This window comes from Ornithodoros turicata, unplaced genomic scaffold, assembly GCF_037126465.1.
Source record: "Ornithodoros turicata isolate Travis unplaced genomic scaffold, ASM3712646v1 Chromosome154, whole genome shotgun sequence".
NCBI lineage: Eukaryota > Metazoa > Arthropoda > Arachnida > Ixodida > Argasidae > Ornithodoros > Ornithodoros turicata.
In genome coordinates this window covers 27,293-47,693 of record NW_026999319.1, presented here as the reverse complement: position 1 = coordinate 47,693, position 20,401 = coordinate 27,293, and the positions used below count along the sequence as shown (strand labels likewise).

Sequence of the window (20,401 nt, the reverse complement as noted above, 5' to 3'; positions counted from 1 at the left end):
GCGTGGCTCAAGGATGCGTATGCTCTAGACAGAGGACGTGTTATTTATTGAATCACTATCCCAAGATTATTTCCTTTATTCTACTATAATGATTGCATAGGGAACTATTTGAGAAGAGCATCATACATGAGAGGAGATTGTAGGAATTAAGCATTTCATTACCAAAGTCTTACTGTACAGGAAAAAATAGAATAGTGGTTCAGCAAGACATGTCCATGCCATCCGACAGCCAGGCAGTTAACTGAATAATGATGATTTGTTCCTCCTGAATAAAGTCACACACCTGTCCCCCTCACGGTTACTCTCTGAACTAAATGAATCGCAAAAGTATTAAGAATAGCACTATTCCCATTCAGGGCAGCACTATCGACATCGTCAAGAATGTCTCTTTTCAAAAAGGAAAAACTACATGTAGAAGGAATGCATGTCAGAACAGGCCCAGGCATGTCAGCGCATGTTTGTCTGACAACAAGGTGGAAAAAAGCGAAAAGAAACACTTGAACAAAGAAGAAAACCAGCATCAAACTATTTTTAAGCACACGCACTCCTCTTATTCAAAAACAGTGCTCATCATAAATCCGTCGAAGGCAATACGCACCATTTTTCTATTGCTACACTTTTTTCCAGTAACGGTCAATGCATTGCTACAGACTGCAAGACGTCATCACATCCTGTCTGAAGAAGACAGCGGCAAAGACTCGTATTAATTATAGAATCGCAAGAGTATTTCCTTTGTCCGATTCCTAATGGCGTACATTTTTACAATAAAATTCAACAAAAAAAGTGCCATGCATATTAGCGATTTTCACCCCCAAAGGCTCATGGTCTTTGTCTACCACTGCTCTTTTAAAATAATAAGTGAGACCACTCAACATCATCACCAGGCTCATGTAATACATGACCCTTTCTATGCTCATACATTCGTTGTCTGAGGCTACACGTGCGAGCAAAAAGGTGCGAACGCCGGGGGGCAAAGTTTCGCTGGACGGAGGACAAGACAGAACGCCTTTACCGGAACATGATAGCATTCCTATACTATATTAATGATTATTGCATTGCAGTTTAGAAAAGCTACTACAAAGCTATAAATTTAGGAGCCTATTAAAATTGTACTTTCTATGGAAACTATAATTGCCCCATTACTTGTATCGCCATTAATGAAGCATTCCAGTTTTTTCTCTCTTCCAATTTCAGCCTTGTCATGCAGTGAAGCAGACTCACATCCAAAATAATTTACACTGAGGGTGCCTTGCTTCAGGAATTCCCATCCTGCGCTCAGATGCAAGCGTTTCTGCACGAATACCTATGACAGCGTACTTCTTCGACATACCGAGGTCCTAACAACATCTAACAAACAAGCAGAGAAACCCACTTCTCAGCTGTACCATGCGACTTTCTTCTGCGCAAAAGCAGTGATTTGAGGAAAGAGCAGCAAAAATTGCGCGCACTTGTGCTTGACTTAAAAAAAACTTAAGCATATGCTAATAAACTAAGAAAAAATGCACCCATTCCTGGTGTCAGATAATTCTATGCATAATGCTACATGCACAGCCGCATTGTCCCAAAGCTACATACACAGCCGCATTGTCGCAAAGAAAGCACAGGACAAGGGCACACCAATTCCTTTAAGCGAGCAGGGAAAAGGCTTAAGACCTCAGGAATAATCGCAGAGTCACCACACATCGCTACGCGGCTAACCCAAGATAACACCAAGATAATAGCGGCGGGTGAAATTGCAACACTGCTAAACAAGCCCCAACATGCCATGATGACATCACAAACCAGGAAAAAAGCATGCATCATCATGGCATGTTGGGCCTTGTTTAGCAGTGTTGCAATTTTACCCGCCGCTATTATCTTGTTGTTATCTTTTGTTAGCCGCGTAGCGATGTGTGGTGACTCTGCGATTATTCCTGAGGTCTTAAGCCTTTTCCTTGCTCGCTTAAAGGAATTGGTGTGCCCTTTTCCTGTGCTTTCTTTGCGAGAATGCGGCCGTGTATGTAGCTTTGGGACAATGCGGCTGTGCATGTAGCATTATGCAAGAATTATCTGATACCAGAAATTGGTGTCTCTTTCTTAGTTTATTAGCATATGCTTCAGTTTTTTTAAGTCAAGCACAAGTGCGCGCAATTTTTCTGCCCTTTCCTCAAATCACTCCTTTTGCGCAGAAGAAAGTCGCATGGTACAGCTGAGAAGTGGGTTTCTCTGCTTGTTTGTTAGATGTTGTTAGGACCTCGGTATGTTGAAGAAGTACGCTGTTATAGGTATTCGTGCAGGAACTCTTGCATCTGAGCGCAGGATAGGAATTCCTGAAGCACGGCACCCTCAGTGTAAATTAATTATTTTGGATGTGTGTCTGCTTCACTGCATGACAAGGCTGAAATTGGAAGAGAGAAAAAATTGGAACGCTTCATTAATGGCGATCCAAGTAATAGGGCAATTATAGTTTGCATAGAAAGTACAATTTAATAGGCTCCTAAAATGATAGCTTTGTAGTAGCTTTTCTAAAGTGCAATGCAATAATCATTAATATAGTATAGCAATGCCACCATGTTCCCGTAAAGGCGTTCTGTCTAGTCCTCCACAGTAAGACTTTGGAAACGAAATGCTTAATTCCTACAATCTCCTCTCATGTATGGTGCTCTTCTGCAATAGTTCCCTATGCAATCATTATAGTAGAATAAAGGAAATAATCTTGGGATAGTGATTCAATAAATAAGGTCCTCTGTCTAGAGCATACGCGTTCTTGAGCCACGCACCTGCATGATGACGTCATACCGCAACACTATTGTTTCAGGTTGACCTTGTCTAGAGGAGCATTAGTGAAAAAGAACAGTGTAGCCCTGACACAATAGGATGACGTCACGACCAATGAGAACGGCCTGCAGGGGGCGCAAGGATTCAGTTCTCTCTTGGACACTGACGAGTGTGGACAGCTAATCCTGCTTCTGGCAATTGCGTTGGCCGTCAGTGGAAGAGCCTAGCATCGGTGGGGTTCTGTCTGCCTCTGATAAGGTGCGGATGTGTGGTTCGTCACTGGTGAATGGTGTTCGACAATGCAGGTGGATTTTGTGACGAACGGATTTACAATGAGGGAATGCTGTGAACGAGAAAAATGATGGTGAGTGTCTTTTTCACTCTGTTCAAGTGTCTCTGTGTTTGTTTTCCTCTGTTGCCCAGCAGTCGTACGATTTGTCCTGATGTGTCCTGACATGGCCCGGCATGCATGCTTTCCTGTATTGACGCTTTGTATTTTCTTCTTTTTTGACAAGGAACATTTTTGTCTTGACTATGTCGATAGTGCTGCCCTGAATGGGAATAGCGCTATTCTTAATAATTTTATGGTTAAATTAGCTCAGAAATCAACCGCAAGAGGGACAGGTGCATGAGAAACAGCATTACGATTCAATTCCGTGCCTGGCTGTCGGATGGAGTAGACGCATCGTTCTGCGCTCCTTGTTACCAGTACTCTGTGTTGATTTCTTGAGTGCCTAGTCCTCTTATTAGCCATTGATGGAGTTACGTGTTAGGATATTTTGTTCTTTTGCAAGTCTCATTTAGTAAGACTTTGGAATTCCTACGATCAGCTTTCATACATGGTGCTCTTCTGCAATAGTTTCCTATAAAAATCGTTATAGAATAATAAAGGAAATAATATTGGGATAGTGATTCAATAAATAATAGGTCCCCTGTCTAGAGCGTACGCGTCCTTGAGCCATGCAGGTGCATGATGACGTCATACCGCGGCTTCATTGCAGATTGACCTTGTCCAAAGGAGCATTTGTGGAAAAAAACGGTGTAGCCTTGAGACAATGGGATGATGTCACGACCAATGAGCAACGCAAAAAGAGGGCGCAGGAATGCTCTTCTTACTTAGCCTCTCGCAGGTGGTCGCCGCAGAGGGAGCTAAGAGCGCGCGCGCATGCGTAGCGGACGCGGCGTGTCGCCCAGTCAATTGCTCGCTGGCTGTCGCGGAGAGCAGACGTGCACTCGGTTGCTCCGCAGTCCCCGCGCTCGGTCAGTTTCTGCCTGCCTCTCGGATGGAGCAGTCGCACCGGTCTGCGCTCCTGTTGTGGTGGGTTAATTTGTTGCGTACCTAATTCTTTCGCCAACTTTGTCCCCGCTTTGTTTGCGATTTTCATGCCGGTGCACGTCGGGTGATGGTTGCCGTTTTCCGGGCATCCCCGCCATTTTCTATCTTCTTCTGCCTTGGGAACGGCAGTAGCGCTGGCGTGATTCTTAATAATTTTGTCGTGAGATTAGTAACCGCTAGGGGGTGCAGCTGTGGGGCTTTATACAGCAGAAAAAAACCATTACGAATCAGTTCTCTGCCTGGCTGTCGGATGGAGCAGTCGCATCGTTCTGCGCTCCTGTAGTGGTGGGCTCATTTGTTGTGTAACTAATTATTTTTCTTGTTAGCTTTTGAGGGTTAGCATACCATTGCTTTCCCAGCCTCTGTGTTACGAGTGGTTTTCTCCTCGCATGCCCAGAGCTGTCTTAACTTGCCCAGACATGCCATGAAGACGTCACAGCTGACGTCACAGGATGTCCGGAACTGGTGGCCATAGCTGCGATGCTTTGCAACCTGCCTCTATGCTCCGTCGCCCGGGATGGTAAGCGACCGTTCCGGACCGCTTTCTCAGAGATGGCATCATTGATCTTCATCTAAACTCCTTCTCTCCACTCTATCTCTATCGTTTTATTTTATTTTCTACGTATTTTTATTTATCAGCTCAACTAGCCCACAACTCACACAGTGGTCTGCACACGTCTTAGATGCTCCCCAATTAGTGTAATGACTCCCTGAATGATCGTGGGGGGTCCGAAATTGCTCTAATTGCTCATTAATGGAGTCCAGGTCACTGTGTGAGTTGTGGGCCAGTTGAGCTGACTATATACTACTTGTTCGCTCCACAACAGTTACACGCCGCAACCTACGATGAGATTGTCGACTCACTACGCAAGCACCACTGTCTTCCACAACCTTCCGAGCCCAGTCAACCAAAAATGTCTCAGACATCCTGAGGATGCTTCCGAAGGGATATTAAGACGTCCTAAAAATATCCAGAAAAGGCCGGCTGATATCCACAGGACATCACTAGTTCTGCCAAGCGCGTATCCCAGGACCTCCCAGCCAAGTCCTGAAGATGTCACCATATACATTTGCAGGACATTGTTCGGACAATTTTTCACGTACGTTAGGGACTCGCCTATGGGAGTTGCCTATCTGTTCTGACGTCTGTGATGATTCTGTCGGATGTGTTGTACAGGAGGATTGTTCTGTGCTCCAGATTAATGTTATCATTTGCGTGATTCATTGGCGTGTGTGTCGCGAGAAACATACTAAAGACATTGAACAGAAAGCCCAAATTAGATTTCTTTATTTGATTCCCTTGCAACTGTTCACACATGGATAAAATAAACAAACTGAGTTAATACTGGGCAGATCTCTGTTTGCAAATTCTGCAAGAATGAACAAACGATTGTTCTTAGAAAAAAGAAAGAATCACATTTGTATAAGCTTATATAACAAAGAGGAGTGTCCAAGTAAGCTACAATTTCCATGTTAAACTACATGTACTAAATGAAATAATAACGTCACATAGTTTTAACCATGAACTAGAATTGATAATGAGTGCGGCTATATGGCTAGGTTGACGGGATGCTAACTTGGAAACAAGGAAATAGAAGTGGTATGCTCTGCTTAGAGTAAACAGTGTTTAAATCAGGTCACAACACCTGAGAGAGCAATATCGCAGTATCACATGTAGCATCAGTATCACAGGCTTATCTTTCCTAACTATCCTTGTGTTTGCTGACGCCAATAAGAATGTGAACAGATCCTCGCCTAAGAGGTGGCGCAGCGTTACTGCCATGACGCACCAATGTAATCAGCAGTTTCGCCATCTGTTAATCAGCAGCTACCGTTATTTTGCCTGCTGCAATGCCAGTCTAAACAACAGCCTCGCCATCCGTTAACCAGCATACACGCGATTCCCGAATGGCTCATTCACTGGTTGACAGATGACGTAGCCGTTGGTGGGGTTGCTGCGCAATGGCAGAAGCCCTGTGGCAGGCAAATCAATGGTAGCTGCTGGGTAACGTTCAGCGAAGCTGTCGGTTAGATTGCTGCACCATGGCAGAAACCCTGTGACACGCGAAACGACGATAACACAGTGCGATCTCTTATGCGAGATTAGAGGCTTCAGAAGTGCACGCGCTCCGCACTTCGTATTGGCTTGCATTCTGGAGGCAGTGCCTCTCTCGCTCTTGGTCAGCAATATCAATAGGAGACGTACACATCAATGTTGAGCTATACTGCTGAGGTAACGTTGTCTTGTATGATGCTGCAAAGAAAAATAAATTTACTGTAACTGTGGTTGCCAACACTGAGAGACACATGTCCTGTTGTAGGTATCCGCTCCATTAACAAAGTCGGCGTGTGTGCCCCGACCTTCACGGTTCCGGTAAATTTAGTTTTCATTGCTGCGTCAAACGAAATGATGTTACTTAGGCAATACAGGTGAACAGTGTGGTGTATGTCCCGTTTTGTTCATACACTCATTGGCAAAACGACTAAACTGATAGTTTAAGGTTTGTTATTAAGTGAGATGGATTTAAGTGAGATAAATTAAGTTTAAGTGAGATGGATAGGGTAAGGCACTTGACCGCAGTGCTTGAAAATGTTATATGTCATTTGCTAACTCCTGCAACACACACTAAATAGTATGGGACAACAAAATTGCTAAACAAAATATTTCAGACCTCCAGAAAGGACTTGTAGTAGAAAAAATACCAACTCTAAAATTAGCCACAGTTGTGAACTTCACTGCCTCATGCCTGCCTCCATATCGTGACTCAGCGTCCGGTTCGAGAGTCTGATTTTTGCAGTTATTAACTCTGTGACGTGTATATGACTGACCAGACCTTAACAAAAAAAATATCTTCAGGTCTGAGATTAGTACGCAAATATGAGCCCACGTGCCACACACTCTAATTCTGCACTCTTACACTCCGCACTCTTCTACTCTACACTTATTCTGCATCTGTAAAAAAATGACTGTACGTCTAGATAAAATAGTTATATCACATCAATCTATGTGACTAGAGTTGACCTTGACATCACTTGCACCAAAGACACTACAAACAATACAATAATCTTGATGTTTGCCTTCACTCTCACTTCTTCACTTCAAGCAGCCTTCACTCTCGGCTTCCTTGGATTTGCATCTCTCGTTCGCATGGCGGAGCCAGGATTTGATGGCGCCTTCCACTTCTGATTTCGTTGCCGTAGCTAGCTTCTTGTCTCTGCCTCTGCCTCTGAAAAGGAAAAGGAGGTTCTGTCACTATGATGCATATAGGAAAGACAAATATACCAATCAGATGGTGACATAGTTATTTACAATGCAGCATGATTTGCACTGTACTTCTAACAGTATTGCATAGTGCCCATTGAGGAGTGAGCGAGGGCCCAGCCATGACCCATCCTCGGGGCCCATGTTTCTGCCAGCGGAGAAGTGCAACACGGTTAGATAGTTTTCGTTTATGTACAACAATCTGAACGCTTTGCGTCTTAGTCCCTGTCGGCACACAATGGTTCAGCTTCATTTCAATGGCAGCTGTTCTTACTTCCTGAATAGAGTACCGTCATTGATTGAATATCACAATTTATGGCATAAATTGCCATGAAAGTACCGGAGAGAAAGCTGGAAAATATGTGTATGTGAGTGAAAAGTGAATTAAAAGTAAGTGGAACTTAGATTAAGTTACTTTGGCAAAGTTACCTGAAAAAGAAACGAGTTCCTCTGAAAGTTACCACGGCTCAAAAGCAACGAGTTAAGTTACAAGTTATCAAGAATAGGAGCTTAGGTACTGTAACGAGGTACTTGTGATGAGGAACCTCAAACTCTGGGCCCTACATCTTTCAACAGACATTGCACAGCATAAAGCATAATGGTGAGATAAAAATTTTACTTGAACAGTACCTGAGTGATATTTTCCACGTACAAGCAGATTATAAACTGGGTGGTTTACAAGCCGAAACATTCAGCAAAAACATCATATTTAAAACAATGTTGCTATCACAGACTTTCCATAATTTAAGTTATCCCAGTTTGCTAAGTACTACTTTGTTTTCACGAGAACAGTTATCTTGAATCAGGTAGCATGAAGAGCATTCAAATATTGCAGTGTTTGTAATGCATGGCTGAAATGATGGACTGTTTTAAACAGTCCATCACTGCACAGCACCGTCAGGAGTTGACTACGTACATACACAGTTCATTCAATTATCAACATAACATTAAAATAGACATCATTATGTTTCTACACTGTCAGCAATAAGATGTTACACATGAAGTGAGTGTGAAGAAGTAGCACTGGAGGTACATATTGCACATCAGTTCTGTTGCTTTGCGGATGTGAGCTATTGCATGTTTAGTATGCTTGGTAGCAACCTTAATACTTACGAAAAATAAGGGGAGGGAACTTCAGCATGCTGAACTTACGTTTTCCTTTCTATCCAAGCCAGCTGTACTCCCGCGCAACCGTGTCCGTAAGCAAATATGAGGGAATGCTCCTTGTTGCATGTCTGACATCAGTCCCTCCAAGGTGCGAGAACTCGTCAACCTGTATTTTATTAACCCAAATCATCATATAACCCACTGCCACAAGGCAATAAATATATCAGCTCTTCAACAGCTGCTCTTCACAGCTCTGCTCGTGCAGTGTACTTGAGACACATGCTCTGTCTCACAAAAATACCTATATGTACGGTGTTACAAATTGTAATCGCTAGAATCCCCAAGAACCGGAGTCGAAAATGGGTGTCCGCAGGAATCAACTTTATCCTCCTCGAAACATCATTCCATCACGAAATACAGACAACAAGTTCCTCACCAATCACAGTTTACCCCGCTTATATCCCTCGGGAATCAGCCGCATCTTCCTCCTCGTCCTCTGTTTCTATCCCTTCAACGACGAAGTTGAAACCGTACAACATGAAATCCGTAACAATCTCCCCGGGAAATGACGATCATCATTTGATATCGCGATTTTAACCAACAACAAACAAACTCTATGGTAACTAACGAATCTCTAGCGGATATAACAACTGGACCGATCTTCGTAGTACTTTTCCATCACCCATTCTCACTGCACAGGCGCGGACATTATTGTCTCTACCGAAGAATAGTCCAACTATTCGTCCAGTCTTCCACATGTGTCGTGGCAGCCGCTCACTGTGGACGATGACCAAGTCGTCCACTTGCAGCAAGTTACGTCCGTGAACCGCAGACCTCAGTTGAAGGAGGTAGTCGTTCCTCCACCGCCTCCAGAAGCTGTCAATCATCTGCTGGTGAAGCAACCACCGGTTACGTGTGTCGTTGGATGGTCTCGGAGGTACGAAGTCCAGTGGTGGAAACGAAGTTGTCCTTTTTCCCACCAAGAAGTGGGCCAGGGTAAGCGGTCCTTCGTCAGCAGGGCTGTCGTTTACAAACGTAATGGGTCGAGAGTTAATGACCGCCTCGATACCGTGCAGCACGGTCGTCAGCTCCTCAAAGGTGAGCCTGTTTTTCCCGAGGGTCTTCTTTAAGGCTGTCTTCACACTACTTACCAGGAGTTCCCAGAAGCCGCCCCACCACGACGCCCGTTCAATTATGTACTTCCAGTGAATCTTATGACCGGCGAGGTGGTCCTGGAAACCCTGGCCTTTCAACGCCTTCCAAATTTCCTTCTCTGCTTTCTTGAAGGTCGTAGCGTTGTCCGAATAGATTACGGAAGAAACGCCGCGTCGTGCCGTGAAACGTCGAAAGGCTAATAGAAAACTCGGTGTCGTCATTCTGGAGACCAACTCGAGGTGGACAGCTCGAGTAACCGCACAGGTGAATAGGGCGATGTACGCCTTTTGATCTTCTCTATCCTCAGACTTCACGTACAAGGGCCCGGCAAAGTCGACCCCGATCACGTCGAATGGTCCACTTTGCGATACTCGGTCTCCCGGAAGTGGTGCTACGGGTGCGGTTGCTGGCTTAGCTCTGTGCCGTGCGCACGCTGTACACTGGTGCAGAACTTTCTTCACAAGCTGTCGGCATCTAGGGATCCAGTAGTGCTCTCACATCTCTGTCATCGTCTCTTGGACACCCGCGTGGAGTAGCCGACGATGTGCAGCATCCACTGCCAGCTCTGTGAACCGGTGTCCATGCGGTAGCAGTACCGGGTGCTGTACGTGAAGAGGCAGTGTAGAGTGCTGCCATGCCATTTCCGTCCAACGCTGGTTGAAATTTCGCAATCTGCGAGCTCTCGTTGACGTATCGATTCCGCCGCAATTGCTGTATCTCCGTTTGATACTCGATTCTCTGCGCCTCCTTGATCCAGTAGACTTCAGCGTTACGGATCTCTTCAGTGCTTAGTGGTCCGGTGACGTTATTCTCTGCGAGTCGGCATTTCTTGAAGCGGTAGATCCAAGCCGTGACTCGTAAAAGCCGATGCTGTTTACTGTAGTTCTCGATGTTGGTAACTGAAGACGCATGTCATCGGCGTCCACCGGTAGGACCTGGGTCCTCACTCGTTCCGCTACCACTGTCTCGTCCTCTGCCCATTCTGTCGGAAATGTGTTCGGCCATCTTTCCGACGATTTAGCCAACCATTCGGGACCTTTCAGCCATCTGTGGTCATCTAGTAACTTCTTCATCGTCTCTCCCCTGGTTAGAAGATCCGCTGGATTTTGCTGCCCGGCTCAATGCCTCCATGCTGCTGGATCCGTCTCCGCCTGTATTTCGGTGACTGTTTTTGACGAACTGTTTCCACCGCAGTGCTGATCCTTTAATCCAGCATAGTACGATGCCTGAATCTGTCCAGAAGTAGAACCTGATGATGTGATGCGTGAGAGATGCACGATTGGTCTTCGCAAGTCTGCATCCGATTAAAGCTCCTATCAGTTCCAGACGCGGCAGAGTCAACGTTTTCAGAGGCGACACCCGTGCCTTCGCCATAAGAAAGACTACCGCAATTTCCTCGCAGTCCTCCTGTGTCCGCATGTATGCTACCGCGCCGTACGCAGCCGGGCTTGCATCCGTGAACACATGCACCTGGACCCGACTGGACGAGCATCTGGTGCCTTGGCAAAGGTAGCGTGGTATTGCCATGCTTTTTATCTGTGGGAGCTCACCACTCCACCACGCCCATTCTTGAGCCATCACGTCCGGTAAGTCTTCGTCCCAGTCGAGCCCAAGCTGCCAAATTCGTTGAAACAACATTTTCGCTCGTATAGTTAATGGTGCGACGAAGCCGAGCGGGTCAAAGACGGTGGCGGAGACCTTCAGTACCGCGCGTTTCGTGTTCCCTCTTGAAGACAGGCTCCAGCTGTTGAGAGAGCTTCAGTTGATCCGTTTCTCGGTCCCACAGCAATCCTAGGAGGCCGAGTTCTGTCGTCGCTGCGTAATACCCTCCAGGACACCTGTCGTCGTGCTCTTGGAAACGTTGGCTGAGAACTGCTGAACTTGACGCCCACTTTCTTAAATCCATCCCAGCCAGCTGCATGATGGTGTTCGCTTCAGTGTACAATCGTTCGGCTTCTGCTTCGGTAGAAGCACCTGTTAGCAAGTCGTCTACGGAGAAGCACTCTCTAAGCTTCTCTGCCGTTTCTTTAAGGGGTCCCTCGACTCTCTTCAGATGATGTTGGATCGTTGCCGATAAAAGAAACGGACTTGAAGTCGTACCGAAGGGTACACGAGTCATTCTCCAGATTTGGATTTCGGGCAAAGGGCCATCCACTAGTGGCGTTTCCTGGAACCAGAGGAAGCGCAGCGCATCCCTATCTTCCTCTCTCACCAAGACCTGTACGAACGCCTTCGCAATGTCCGCAGCAATAGCAATCCGTTCCGTGCGAAATCGTAAGAGTAGTGGCAGTAATTCGGCGTTAAGCTTCGGGCCTTTCTCCAAACACTCGTTTAACGATGCGGTATCTGGTGCGCGAGAAGACGCGTCGAAGACCACAATAAGCTTCGTCGTTGCCGAATCTTCCCCGAATACTGCTTGGTGAGGCATGTAGTAAACGTGTTCTGCGGAAGTGCACTCGTCTTCGGAAACCACTTCTGCGTGGCCATGGATCAAGTAGTTCCTCATTGCTTCATCATAGCAAAGCAGTTGACTCTCGTTGGAGCGTAGCCTCTTCACCAGGCTCTCAAGTCTGCGCTCTGCCACCTTGCGGTTGTCCCCCAGGTAAGTACTGTCTGCCTTCCACGATAGGCCGACCTGGTATCGACCATCCTTATCTTCGACTGTGCTGTCGAAGTCCCTCAAGGTCACGTCATCTTCAAGACGCTTGTCACTTGTGTCGTCGATGATCCCAAGGCTCTCCAAATCCCATAACTTCCTGATGTCGAGGCAATGCCCCTCTGTCGTGGCTTGAACGTGGAGCACGCAAGTTAGAGCATTCATACCCTTAGTCACCGATGTCTTCAGTAGGCTGGGTCCCTGGAACGTCCATCCCAGATGCGTGTTGACAGCCACTGTGCTCTCAGAACCAGCAGAGCGTCTCACCTCGGTTTTCAGAAGTCGCCACATTTGGTCCGCTGCGACCAATAGCCCGATTCCAGGTTGGGCCACTACTCCAGCAAAGAAAACCTCGTCGGCGATGCATCCACCCTCGGCTTTGACTGCTGCGACAAAACTGTCGTTCACGGAAGCTGCTACGATGTCTTTGGAGATGAACGGGATGTCCACCGCTTCAAGTAGGTATTCCTTCTCATCGTATTGACTTCGCAGTCGTACTTGTACCAGGCGGTGTCTGTGAGCGGTTTCTGATCCTGTGGCATCTCCGAACGTGTTCAGCCGTACAACTATTTCTCCCAGCACTTGCAGCTTCAATTTCCTGGAGATGTCTTGCCTGATGAAAGTCTTCTGGCTTCCGCCATCAAATATCCCTCTGATGTACACCGAGCGGTCATCAGCGATGACCCACGCACGAAACGTTTGCAGAAGAACTACGTTATCCCTCGTGTCCTCACCCGTACTTGCGGTGTACATGCTGGTAGCCTCCACCGACTTTACCTGTGTCTCCGCTGACGAGCGCCATTTCGGGTCACAGAGAGACGTCACATGACGGCCTTTGCACCTTGAGCACTGTACTTTCTTCCTGCAATCCTTCGCACGATGTCCCTTTACTGTGCACCTGAAGCAGCGACTTTGTGATGCCAAAAGTGTCTTCTTTTGTTCAAGATCCATTGGACCGTCGCACACCTCCGTGCCGTGGTTCTCGGAGCTGCAAAACAAGCAGCCTTGTCCGCTCTTAGCTGCCGCATGCAAGACTGCTGCTGCTGGTCGGCTTCTTCATCTACGATCTTTCATCGACTTTAGACTAGCGTCCTCTTTCTTTGCGCTGATGCTTCCAGTTCTTTCCCTTCTCTCGACTTCTACTCGAAGGAAGTCCAACATCCTGTCAAGCTCTGGCACTGTCGTTGCGGAGCCGTTCGGCCGTTGTTCACCCGAGTCATTCTGTGATCCTTCGGCCTGCCGCTGGCCGGCCCTTCTGTCGTGCGCCAGCTGACGATGATACTCTACGGCCATCTCACTGGGAAGTGCCTTCAGCAGAATGTCCACTAGTAGCGTTGCATACGTGCCCGTGGAAACCCTTAGCGCTTGTAGACCTCGAATGTGGCTTTGCATGTGGTCATACAGCTTCCTTAGTCCTCGTACGTCGTCTACTGACGTCACTACTGGAGGATTTTGTAACTTCACAAGATGATCTTGCTCAAACCTTCGATGGTCTCCGAGCCGACTTTCCAGTATTTCGATTGCGTCTTGGTAGCATGCGTCTGTGGCTTGCCGGCCGGCAATCGCAGCTGCCGGCGGACCAGACAGCAACGTCCGTAAATAGTGAAACTTCTCACTTCGCGGAAGGTTGTCGTTCTCGTGGATAGCTGCTCTGAATTGTTCCCAGAATGGTAGCCACTGTGACAGCTCTCCACGGAACGTCTGCAGCTGTAGCTTGGGCAACCTTATTGTGCTTGATCTCCCACCATTCGTTCCCGTCGATGGCGTAGTCGTCTGTGTGACCTGTCCAGCCCCCATCAGGCCTCTGATCTTGGCCTTGAGCAGCGCCGTCGCCTGGACTACACGATCTTCATAATCCAAGACTGCAGCGTACTCTTGTTCCATGTGCTCGTCCGTAACATGGGACTCGATTTCCTTGTCGAGAATGCCGAGATCCTTACTGCATGACAAAAGGCGTTCCAAGAGAGCGCTGCAGGCTTCCGCTGTGCAATTCGGGTCGGCGAGGGTTGCTGTTTACTTCGTTGACGATCCTTGTTGTCTGAGCTCGCCGCGCACTTCGCTTCGCCTTCAGGCGATCCATCCTTTGTCCGACGACGATAATCTTCAGTGCGTCCAATATCTCCGGGTCCACGGGTTCTCGAGTCGATCCCAGTCGTTAGTCCCAGAGCAAGCTCCCGGGTTTCGACACCATGTTACAAATTGTAATCGCTAGAATCCCCAAGAACCGGAGTCGAAAATGGGTGTCCGCAGGAATCAACTTTATCCTCCTCGAAACATCATTCCATCACGAAATACAGACAACAAGTTCCTCACCAATCACAGTTTACCACGCTTATACCCCTCGGGAATCAGCCGCTTCTTCCTCCTCGTCCTCTATTTCTATCCCTTCAACGACGAATTTGAAACCGTACAACATGAAATCCGTAACATACGGCACTTTCACACTTAGAAAAAAAAATATCTACATAACGAACTCGTGTGATACACAAAACGTAAAATACAGCCTAACTTACCAGCTGGGCCTGTCGCTCTTCATTCAGAGATCTACTAAACTCCTCAAGGGCCTCTGACGTTGTAAATGCAGCTTTCACAAGGAAGTTTGGTGCAGTTTGTGCCACCGCATTGTTAACACCTTGGTTGCAGATCGCCTGTAGTACATCACTGTGCTGCTGCAGCGTGAAGCGCGCAACGTGTAGAAGCCTCAAAACTTGCTTCTGAAATCCTGAAAACAGAATAACAGCAGGCTATAAAGAACGTGATAAGGCTGCCAAGTACACTGCAGTGGAATGATGCATTACTTCTATTTTTAGAGCTCTGCACATAGCAAAATTGTCATTGCAAATACTTTACGTATATTTCACTTGTACTAGGGATGAAACCTAAATAATTTCTTGAGGCAACGAATCAAATTTGAGTAAATAGAAGAGGCCAGATTTGAATAATTTTGAATACCTCATGGTGAAATATTTGGTAGCATGATGCTCGTTCGCTTATGTTCTCCTTAAAACTTTACCCAATCCAGCCTTTTTACCCAGCATAACATGTGTGTAAAGGTCCCCATGTTGTGTAGGGTACACCCCTTTAGTGGGTTGTACTGGATTGACACCTAGTCAACACATTTCATGCATACTTCTTTGTGTAAATCTCCTCGTTTATATGTTTACATTGTGAATTTCTCTGTATTATTCTGCAACCTGTGCACATTTCCATCTGTTCCTGGACATGAATGTGAAATTTATTGGAACATGTCAGGCCCAGAGTAAAGCGTCGACCATGAGCTCACAAAAGTTGTAGGCTTCAATGACAGAACATTGCAAACCATATAAAGTGGATGATACCTTGCTTCAGTACTATTAAAAATTTCGAATACTGAAAATAGTTTTGTAAATAGCATCATGGACCATTTCCATAGCAGTTAAGCACAAATCTCAGACTCAGTTTCAATAGCCTTGGCTGTGTATTCAGCACACGCTCGCTGCTCATGCAAAAAGTGTTGCCAAAGGTATTGAGAATGAGCCTGAGACTCGTACTCAACTTTTATCCAAACGGGCCCAGATATTCCTTTCATATTTGAAATTTCAAATATTTGCAGAGCTCAAGTAATTTCATTTAACAGCAACATTTTTACTTACAGCAACTGTAATATATCGAATTAAAGACCTGTTTTAACTTTGTTAAAAGTGCTACCATCTTGATCCATGGCCGTCTTCGGCTGCTGTGTTCTTTGTATCCCACTGCGCATTTCACCACCTCCTAGTGTGAGCAATATGACAATGCAGCCAATAATCAGAAAGAACACGCACAATCATCACTAGTTCACACACCTTCAGCAGTGCTGCAATACTGTCTTTGCGTGGCCATGCAACTGGATCCTTGAGAAGGTGCATCAGCTTTGGCTTTTCCTTTGCAAATTGAGGAGTCCAAGAAAAGCATATTATTGTGGACAGCGTTTATTTTTATTTATTGCAGAGTAAATTAAATAAAATTGTTGCAGTTGAGTTACACACCCAGGCTGGCGTCCCCCCAAAGAAAGTATCTAACTACAAGATGGCAATTGAGCAATAGAGATGACTCAAGTAGGTTTCGACATGCAGGCTAGATAAGCCGCTTTCCCGCCCAGATAACCCTCAGTTGGTGAAGGTGATGCACTTCTCAGGCGTGTCTTTTCTATTTTGACTCATTTGCATATTAAAATTTCAAATCAGTCAAAAACAGTCACAGCTCCCGATGGTAACTCTGAGCTCCCTGGTGTCTGTGCTTGCTCGGGAGTGTGTCTGAGGGCTTGTATCTCGCTAAGTACAACACATTGAAGATTTTTTTTGGGGGTAGTTTTCGGACATGCATTGTAGTGTGCCCAAAATGTAATGAACCACGTGTGCGAAAATGTCCCAACCGGTTTGAAATGAAAATCACATTAGGAAGTGACAAGAACCAAGACAACACATACACTATGGATAGGGTTCTTCGTTTTCGGGTTTTACGATTTTTGAAATTCGAGGGCTAAAAATCGGGTGCTATTTGCATATGAGAACTCGGGGAGAAATCGGGCGCTTCAATCACTGTCTGGTATGCCATTGGGGAACTTTCAGGTAAAACGAAAGGCATATAAAACATGCCGTAGCTGTGATACTGGGACGATGAACAAGAATCTTGTCCCGCTCGGAACTGGGGCAGTGAATGGCCGTGGTATTCAAACACTTGTCCGAGCTCTACAAAAGTTTATCTATTTTTCTCCTGCAGGCGGGGATTATAAGAGGAGGACAAATAGGTTGTCACAAATAGCTCTCTTTGCTGGTATTATGATTCACTTTTCTGAGGATTTACCTACAACCACAAATTGAAGGACCCCAAGGATTTCGGGTAGATATCGGGTTTTACCCGAATCCTTGAAAACTTGTTCCGGGGGGAACTATGGTGAAAAATCGGGTTTAACCCGAAAATGAATAGCCCAAACTATGGACCATGTCATTCTAGGTAAGAGTTTTCGTTGTATTTTATTGACCCATTTTCAAGGGATCACTGTACACAGGGTGTTCCAGGAGCTGGTGCCATGAAATTCTTAAAAAAAAAGATTGTACTTCAGAAAATTACGGTACTATGTGAAATACATTAATATAGACTTTTGCTCCAGATTGCGCTCTTTCACATTCAGGTCAAGTATTAATCCAGCTAACTTTAATAGTGAAACTCTCAAATTAGCCACAACACACTATTCCAATTTGAACCACATGGTTTCCTCTCCCCCCCAAGTTTCTCCCAAAAAAATGAGAGCCAAAAATCAGCCACTAGAGAAAGAGAGTTCACTGATATTTGTGTTAGCAGACTGCTGGCTTAGTTCAAATACTTTCATACCTGTGCAACAAGACAAGAGACCATGTCACAATGATGCCTTTTGCTTTTAGCAGCGTGTCTGACGTCACTTATACTGAGAGTGTGGCAGCCATACGAATCACTGATAATGATGTGCTGCCTGACAAGGCCCTTAATCGAATAAAAATGTATCGCTCGTCCCACTTCATTTCGATAGAGGTAGTACCAAGAGTTTCTCAAAAGCAAATTTTACCAAGCATTCCTTGCACTGCAACTAATTTTTGGCAAGCTTTTTTTTGCAGAAATTTTGTGAAAATAAATGTGATTTTGATTGGAATAATGTGTTATACTTATAGGGTTCTGAATTCACAGAAGCAAATGGTACCGTCTCAGGGCGAGTGCAATTAACAAATATAGCTCAATTAATGCATAACAAGAATGGAAACAGCCTCAATATGCAACAAAAGTGTGTGTATTCCAAGCCCCATGATTTTCAAAAGCGAAACCTATCTTGAAGAATTTAATGACATCCGCTCGTAGGCTGCATGTATAATTCTCGTAATCTGCATGCATAATGTCGGCGCCCAAACCTAAACAAAATAAAGTGCGCTATACTGACTTGCTGTATTGCACTGCGGAAAGTTATCGGGAACAGATGGCATGCCGACCTCATCTGGGTCAGAGTCAGATGTATCCGGCAAGGGCTGGGACTGCTGTCTTTTTTCTATATAAAATAAATAAATGTTATAAAGAATCAGCTGCAAGAACAAGAGCATCACTGGTAGATACCGAGAGGTTTTGCCTTCTGTGGAATGTTGCGTTGAGATGTATATTTAGCAACACAAGTGCACTAAAACCTATTTTCAGAAATATAACGATATCCTCTCGTAGAACACCCTTCATGTATACAGTCAGCGCACAAACTGAAAAGAAACAAAGTGTGCTGTACATACTTGCTGTATTACACTGTGCCAAGAATAGATGACACTGTGACCTCATCTGGATCAGAGTCGGATAGAGCTGCATGGGCTGGGACTAGCCGCCTCTTTCCTGTATAAAATAAATAAATGTTTAAAGAAATTTGATGCAAGAAGGTGGTTACTGAGAAGTTTGATATGTTGTTCGTTTTTCAGAACTTCACGTTCACATGAATATTTAGCAACATCACTGCGCTACATTGTACACGACAGCTTTCATTACAAAGACATTTCTTTTATGCAATATTCCATTATGACATTATTTTTTATGATGTGATTAGGACGTAGGATGTTCATACGCTGTGTTGTAAACGCTACAGTGTCCTCAAGGTACTGGGCCAGGTAACGCTTCCTCTTTCCAGCGTCTGTACCAGAGTCTGTATTGATGTCCGACGTCTACTGGATAACATCCAGTTCTTCATTGGCTTCCTCGTATGTTCCTGTGAAAGAGCATTCAAGTATGCAGATTGAAAAAGATGCTTCACATAGCTTTACAGATCTTCCGAACAAAGGGAATTGCTCCTATGCAGAAACAGGGCTCAGAAACGAGAACCTGATGCATTGGTTCTATCAATGCACAGCCACGTGCAAACATTGTATTGGCACTGTAAGTGGTATGCAACAGCAACTAATAAACACTGAGAAATGACTTCTTACCAAAACCTCCCTTAACTGTGATATGATAGGTCTCGAAAGGCCCAGCTATAGGAGCTCCTTTGGTGATCATTTTCCGTGCTTTGTGTGACGGGATTTTTGGCCATCGACACACAGTTCCCTTAACCCAAGAACCTGGCACAATCTCGACTTCATCTCGTTCAGTGAAGTGAACAATCACAAACATCTAGAAAGAAGTAGACAGCGAGCTAGTAAGCATATGCTGAATGATTGTTAATTGTATCACACATGATTATGTTTAATCAAATTCCGTACAATTATAAAATTACTTTTAAAAATATCAACAACTTCAGTGAAGAACATGGCCAGCTGGTGTACCAGAAGTGAATGGCTCAGGCATTAATGAATGGGGCACTACTGTATTAAGACTTCACAAAATATATTGTCAGCACATGTGCTTTTCCTTGATGTGGTGCACGATGCCATACGTAGTGGATTGGCTAATTGCAGTGTTCTTAGAACTGTCTTGCGTATAGGACACTGAATCAGCACACAACATTCATATCCAAGGCCCTTCCTAGTTTGCAGCTGACATGTTAGTGTAGGAGTGGAATCACTACTTGCTTGTCTTGAAATGGCAGTTTTACCATCTTCTTTACATTCCGAAACTGCCAACATTTAAGGATCGAAAGTTTTGAAACAACGTAAATGCCAACACGTGATGACTCAAATGGATGAAGGTACAAACTGTCTCTTTTGCAGAACTTTCTCCCAACAATGCACATTTCCTGTGTAGACAGCAACATTGCAAAGTTTGCAATCATCACTATATGCTCATCGACTGAGCAGCAGTTGTCGCCTTCACTTGTGCTTAAAATGTAACCTTGCACTTTTGCCTTTTGGTACTCTGGTGCTCTTGAGTCTGGCGTCACAGGTCCACTGGAGTGAGACTGACAAAACACTATCATTATTTTGTTGCTTTGTAGGAGCTAAAGCATGCAGCCTCTCTGAAAGCCGGTTGAACAGCTGCTCAAGAGGAGTTTCACTTTTTCTTAGAAGCTGTTTGATGTAGTGCATATTGTTCTCAAAGGGAAATGCACTGAACCTATCCAAGGCCCCTTTGTTTTTCACGTCTTGAGCAATGTGAATTAAACAATGCACATTGTAAGAAACCTGATGGTTCCCATAGAGCTTAGCAAAACGTACTACGAAATATCTCAGCAGAG

At 45.3% G+C, this 20,401-nt stretch overlaps 2 protein-coding genes across 2 annotated transcripts; both read right to left on the bottom strand.

Moving 5' to 3' along the window:
- Positions 1-7,203: 7,203 nt before the first annotated feature.
- Positions 7,204-9,838, bottom strand: LOC135372611 (uncharacterized). The gene is made up of 2 exons (XM_064606127.1): positions 9,155-9,838; positions 7,204-7,320 (listed from the first exon to the last, which is right to left on the bottom strand). The coding sequence occupies exons 1-2, from the start codon at positions 9,836-9,838 to the stop codon at positions 7,204-7,206; spliced, it is 801 nt and encodes a 266-aa protein (XP_064462197.1).
- A 1,457-nt stretch (positions 9,839-11,295) lies between these two features.
- LOC135372610 (uncharacterized) lies at positions 11,296-13,026 on the bottom strand. Its single transcript, XM_064606126.1, has one exon. It carries the CDS (start codon positions 13,024-13,026, stop codon positions 11,296-11,298), a length of 1,731 nt encoding a protein of 576 aa, XP_064462196.1.
- Positions 13,027-20,401: the final 7,375 nt, after the last annotated feature.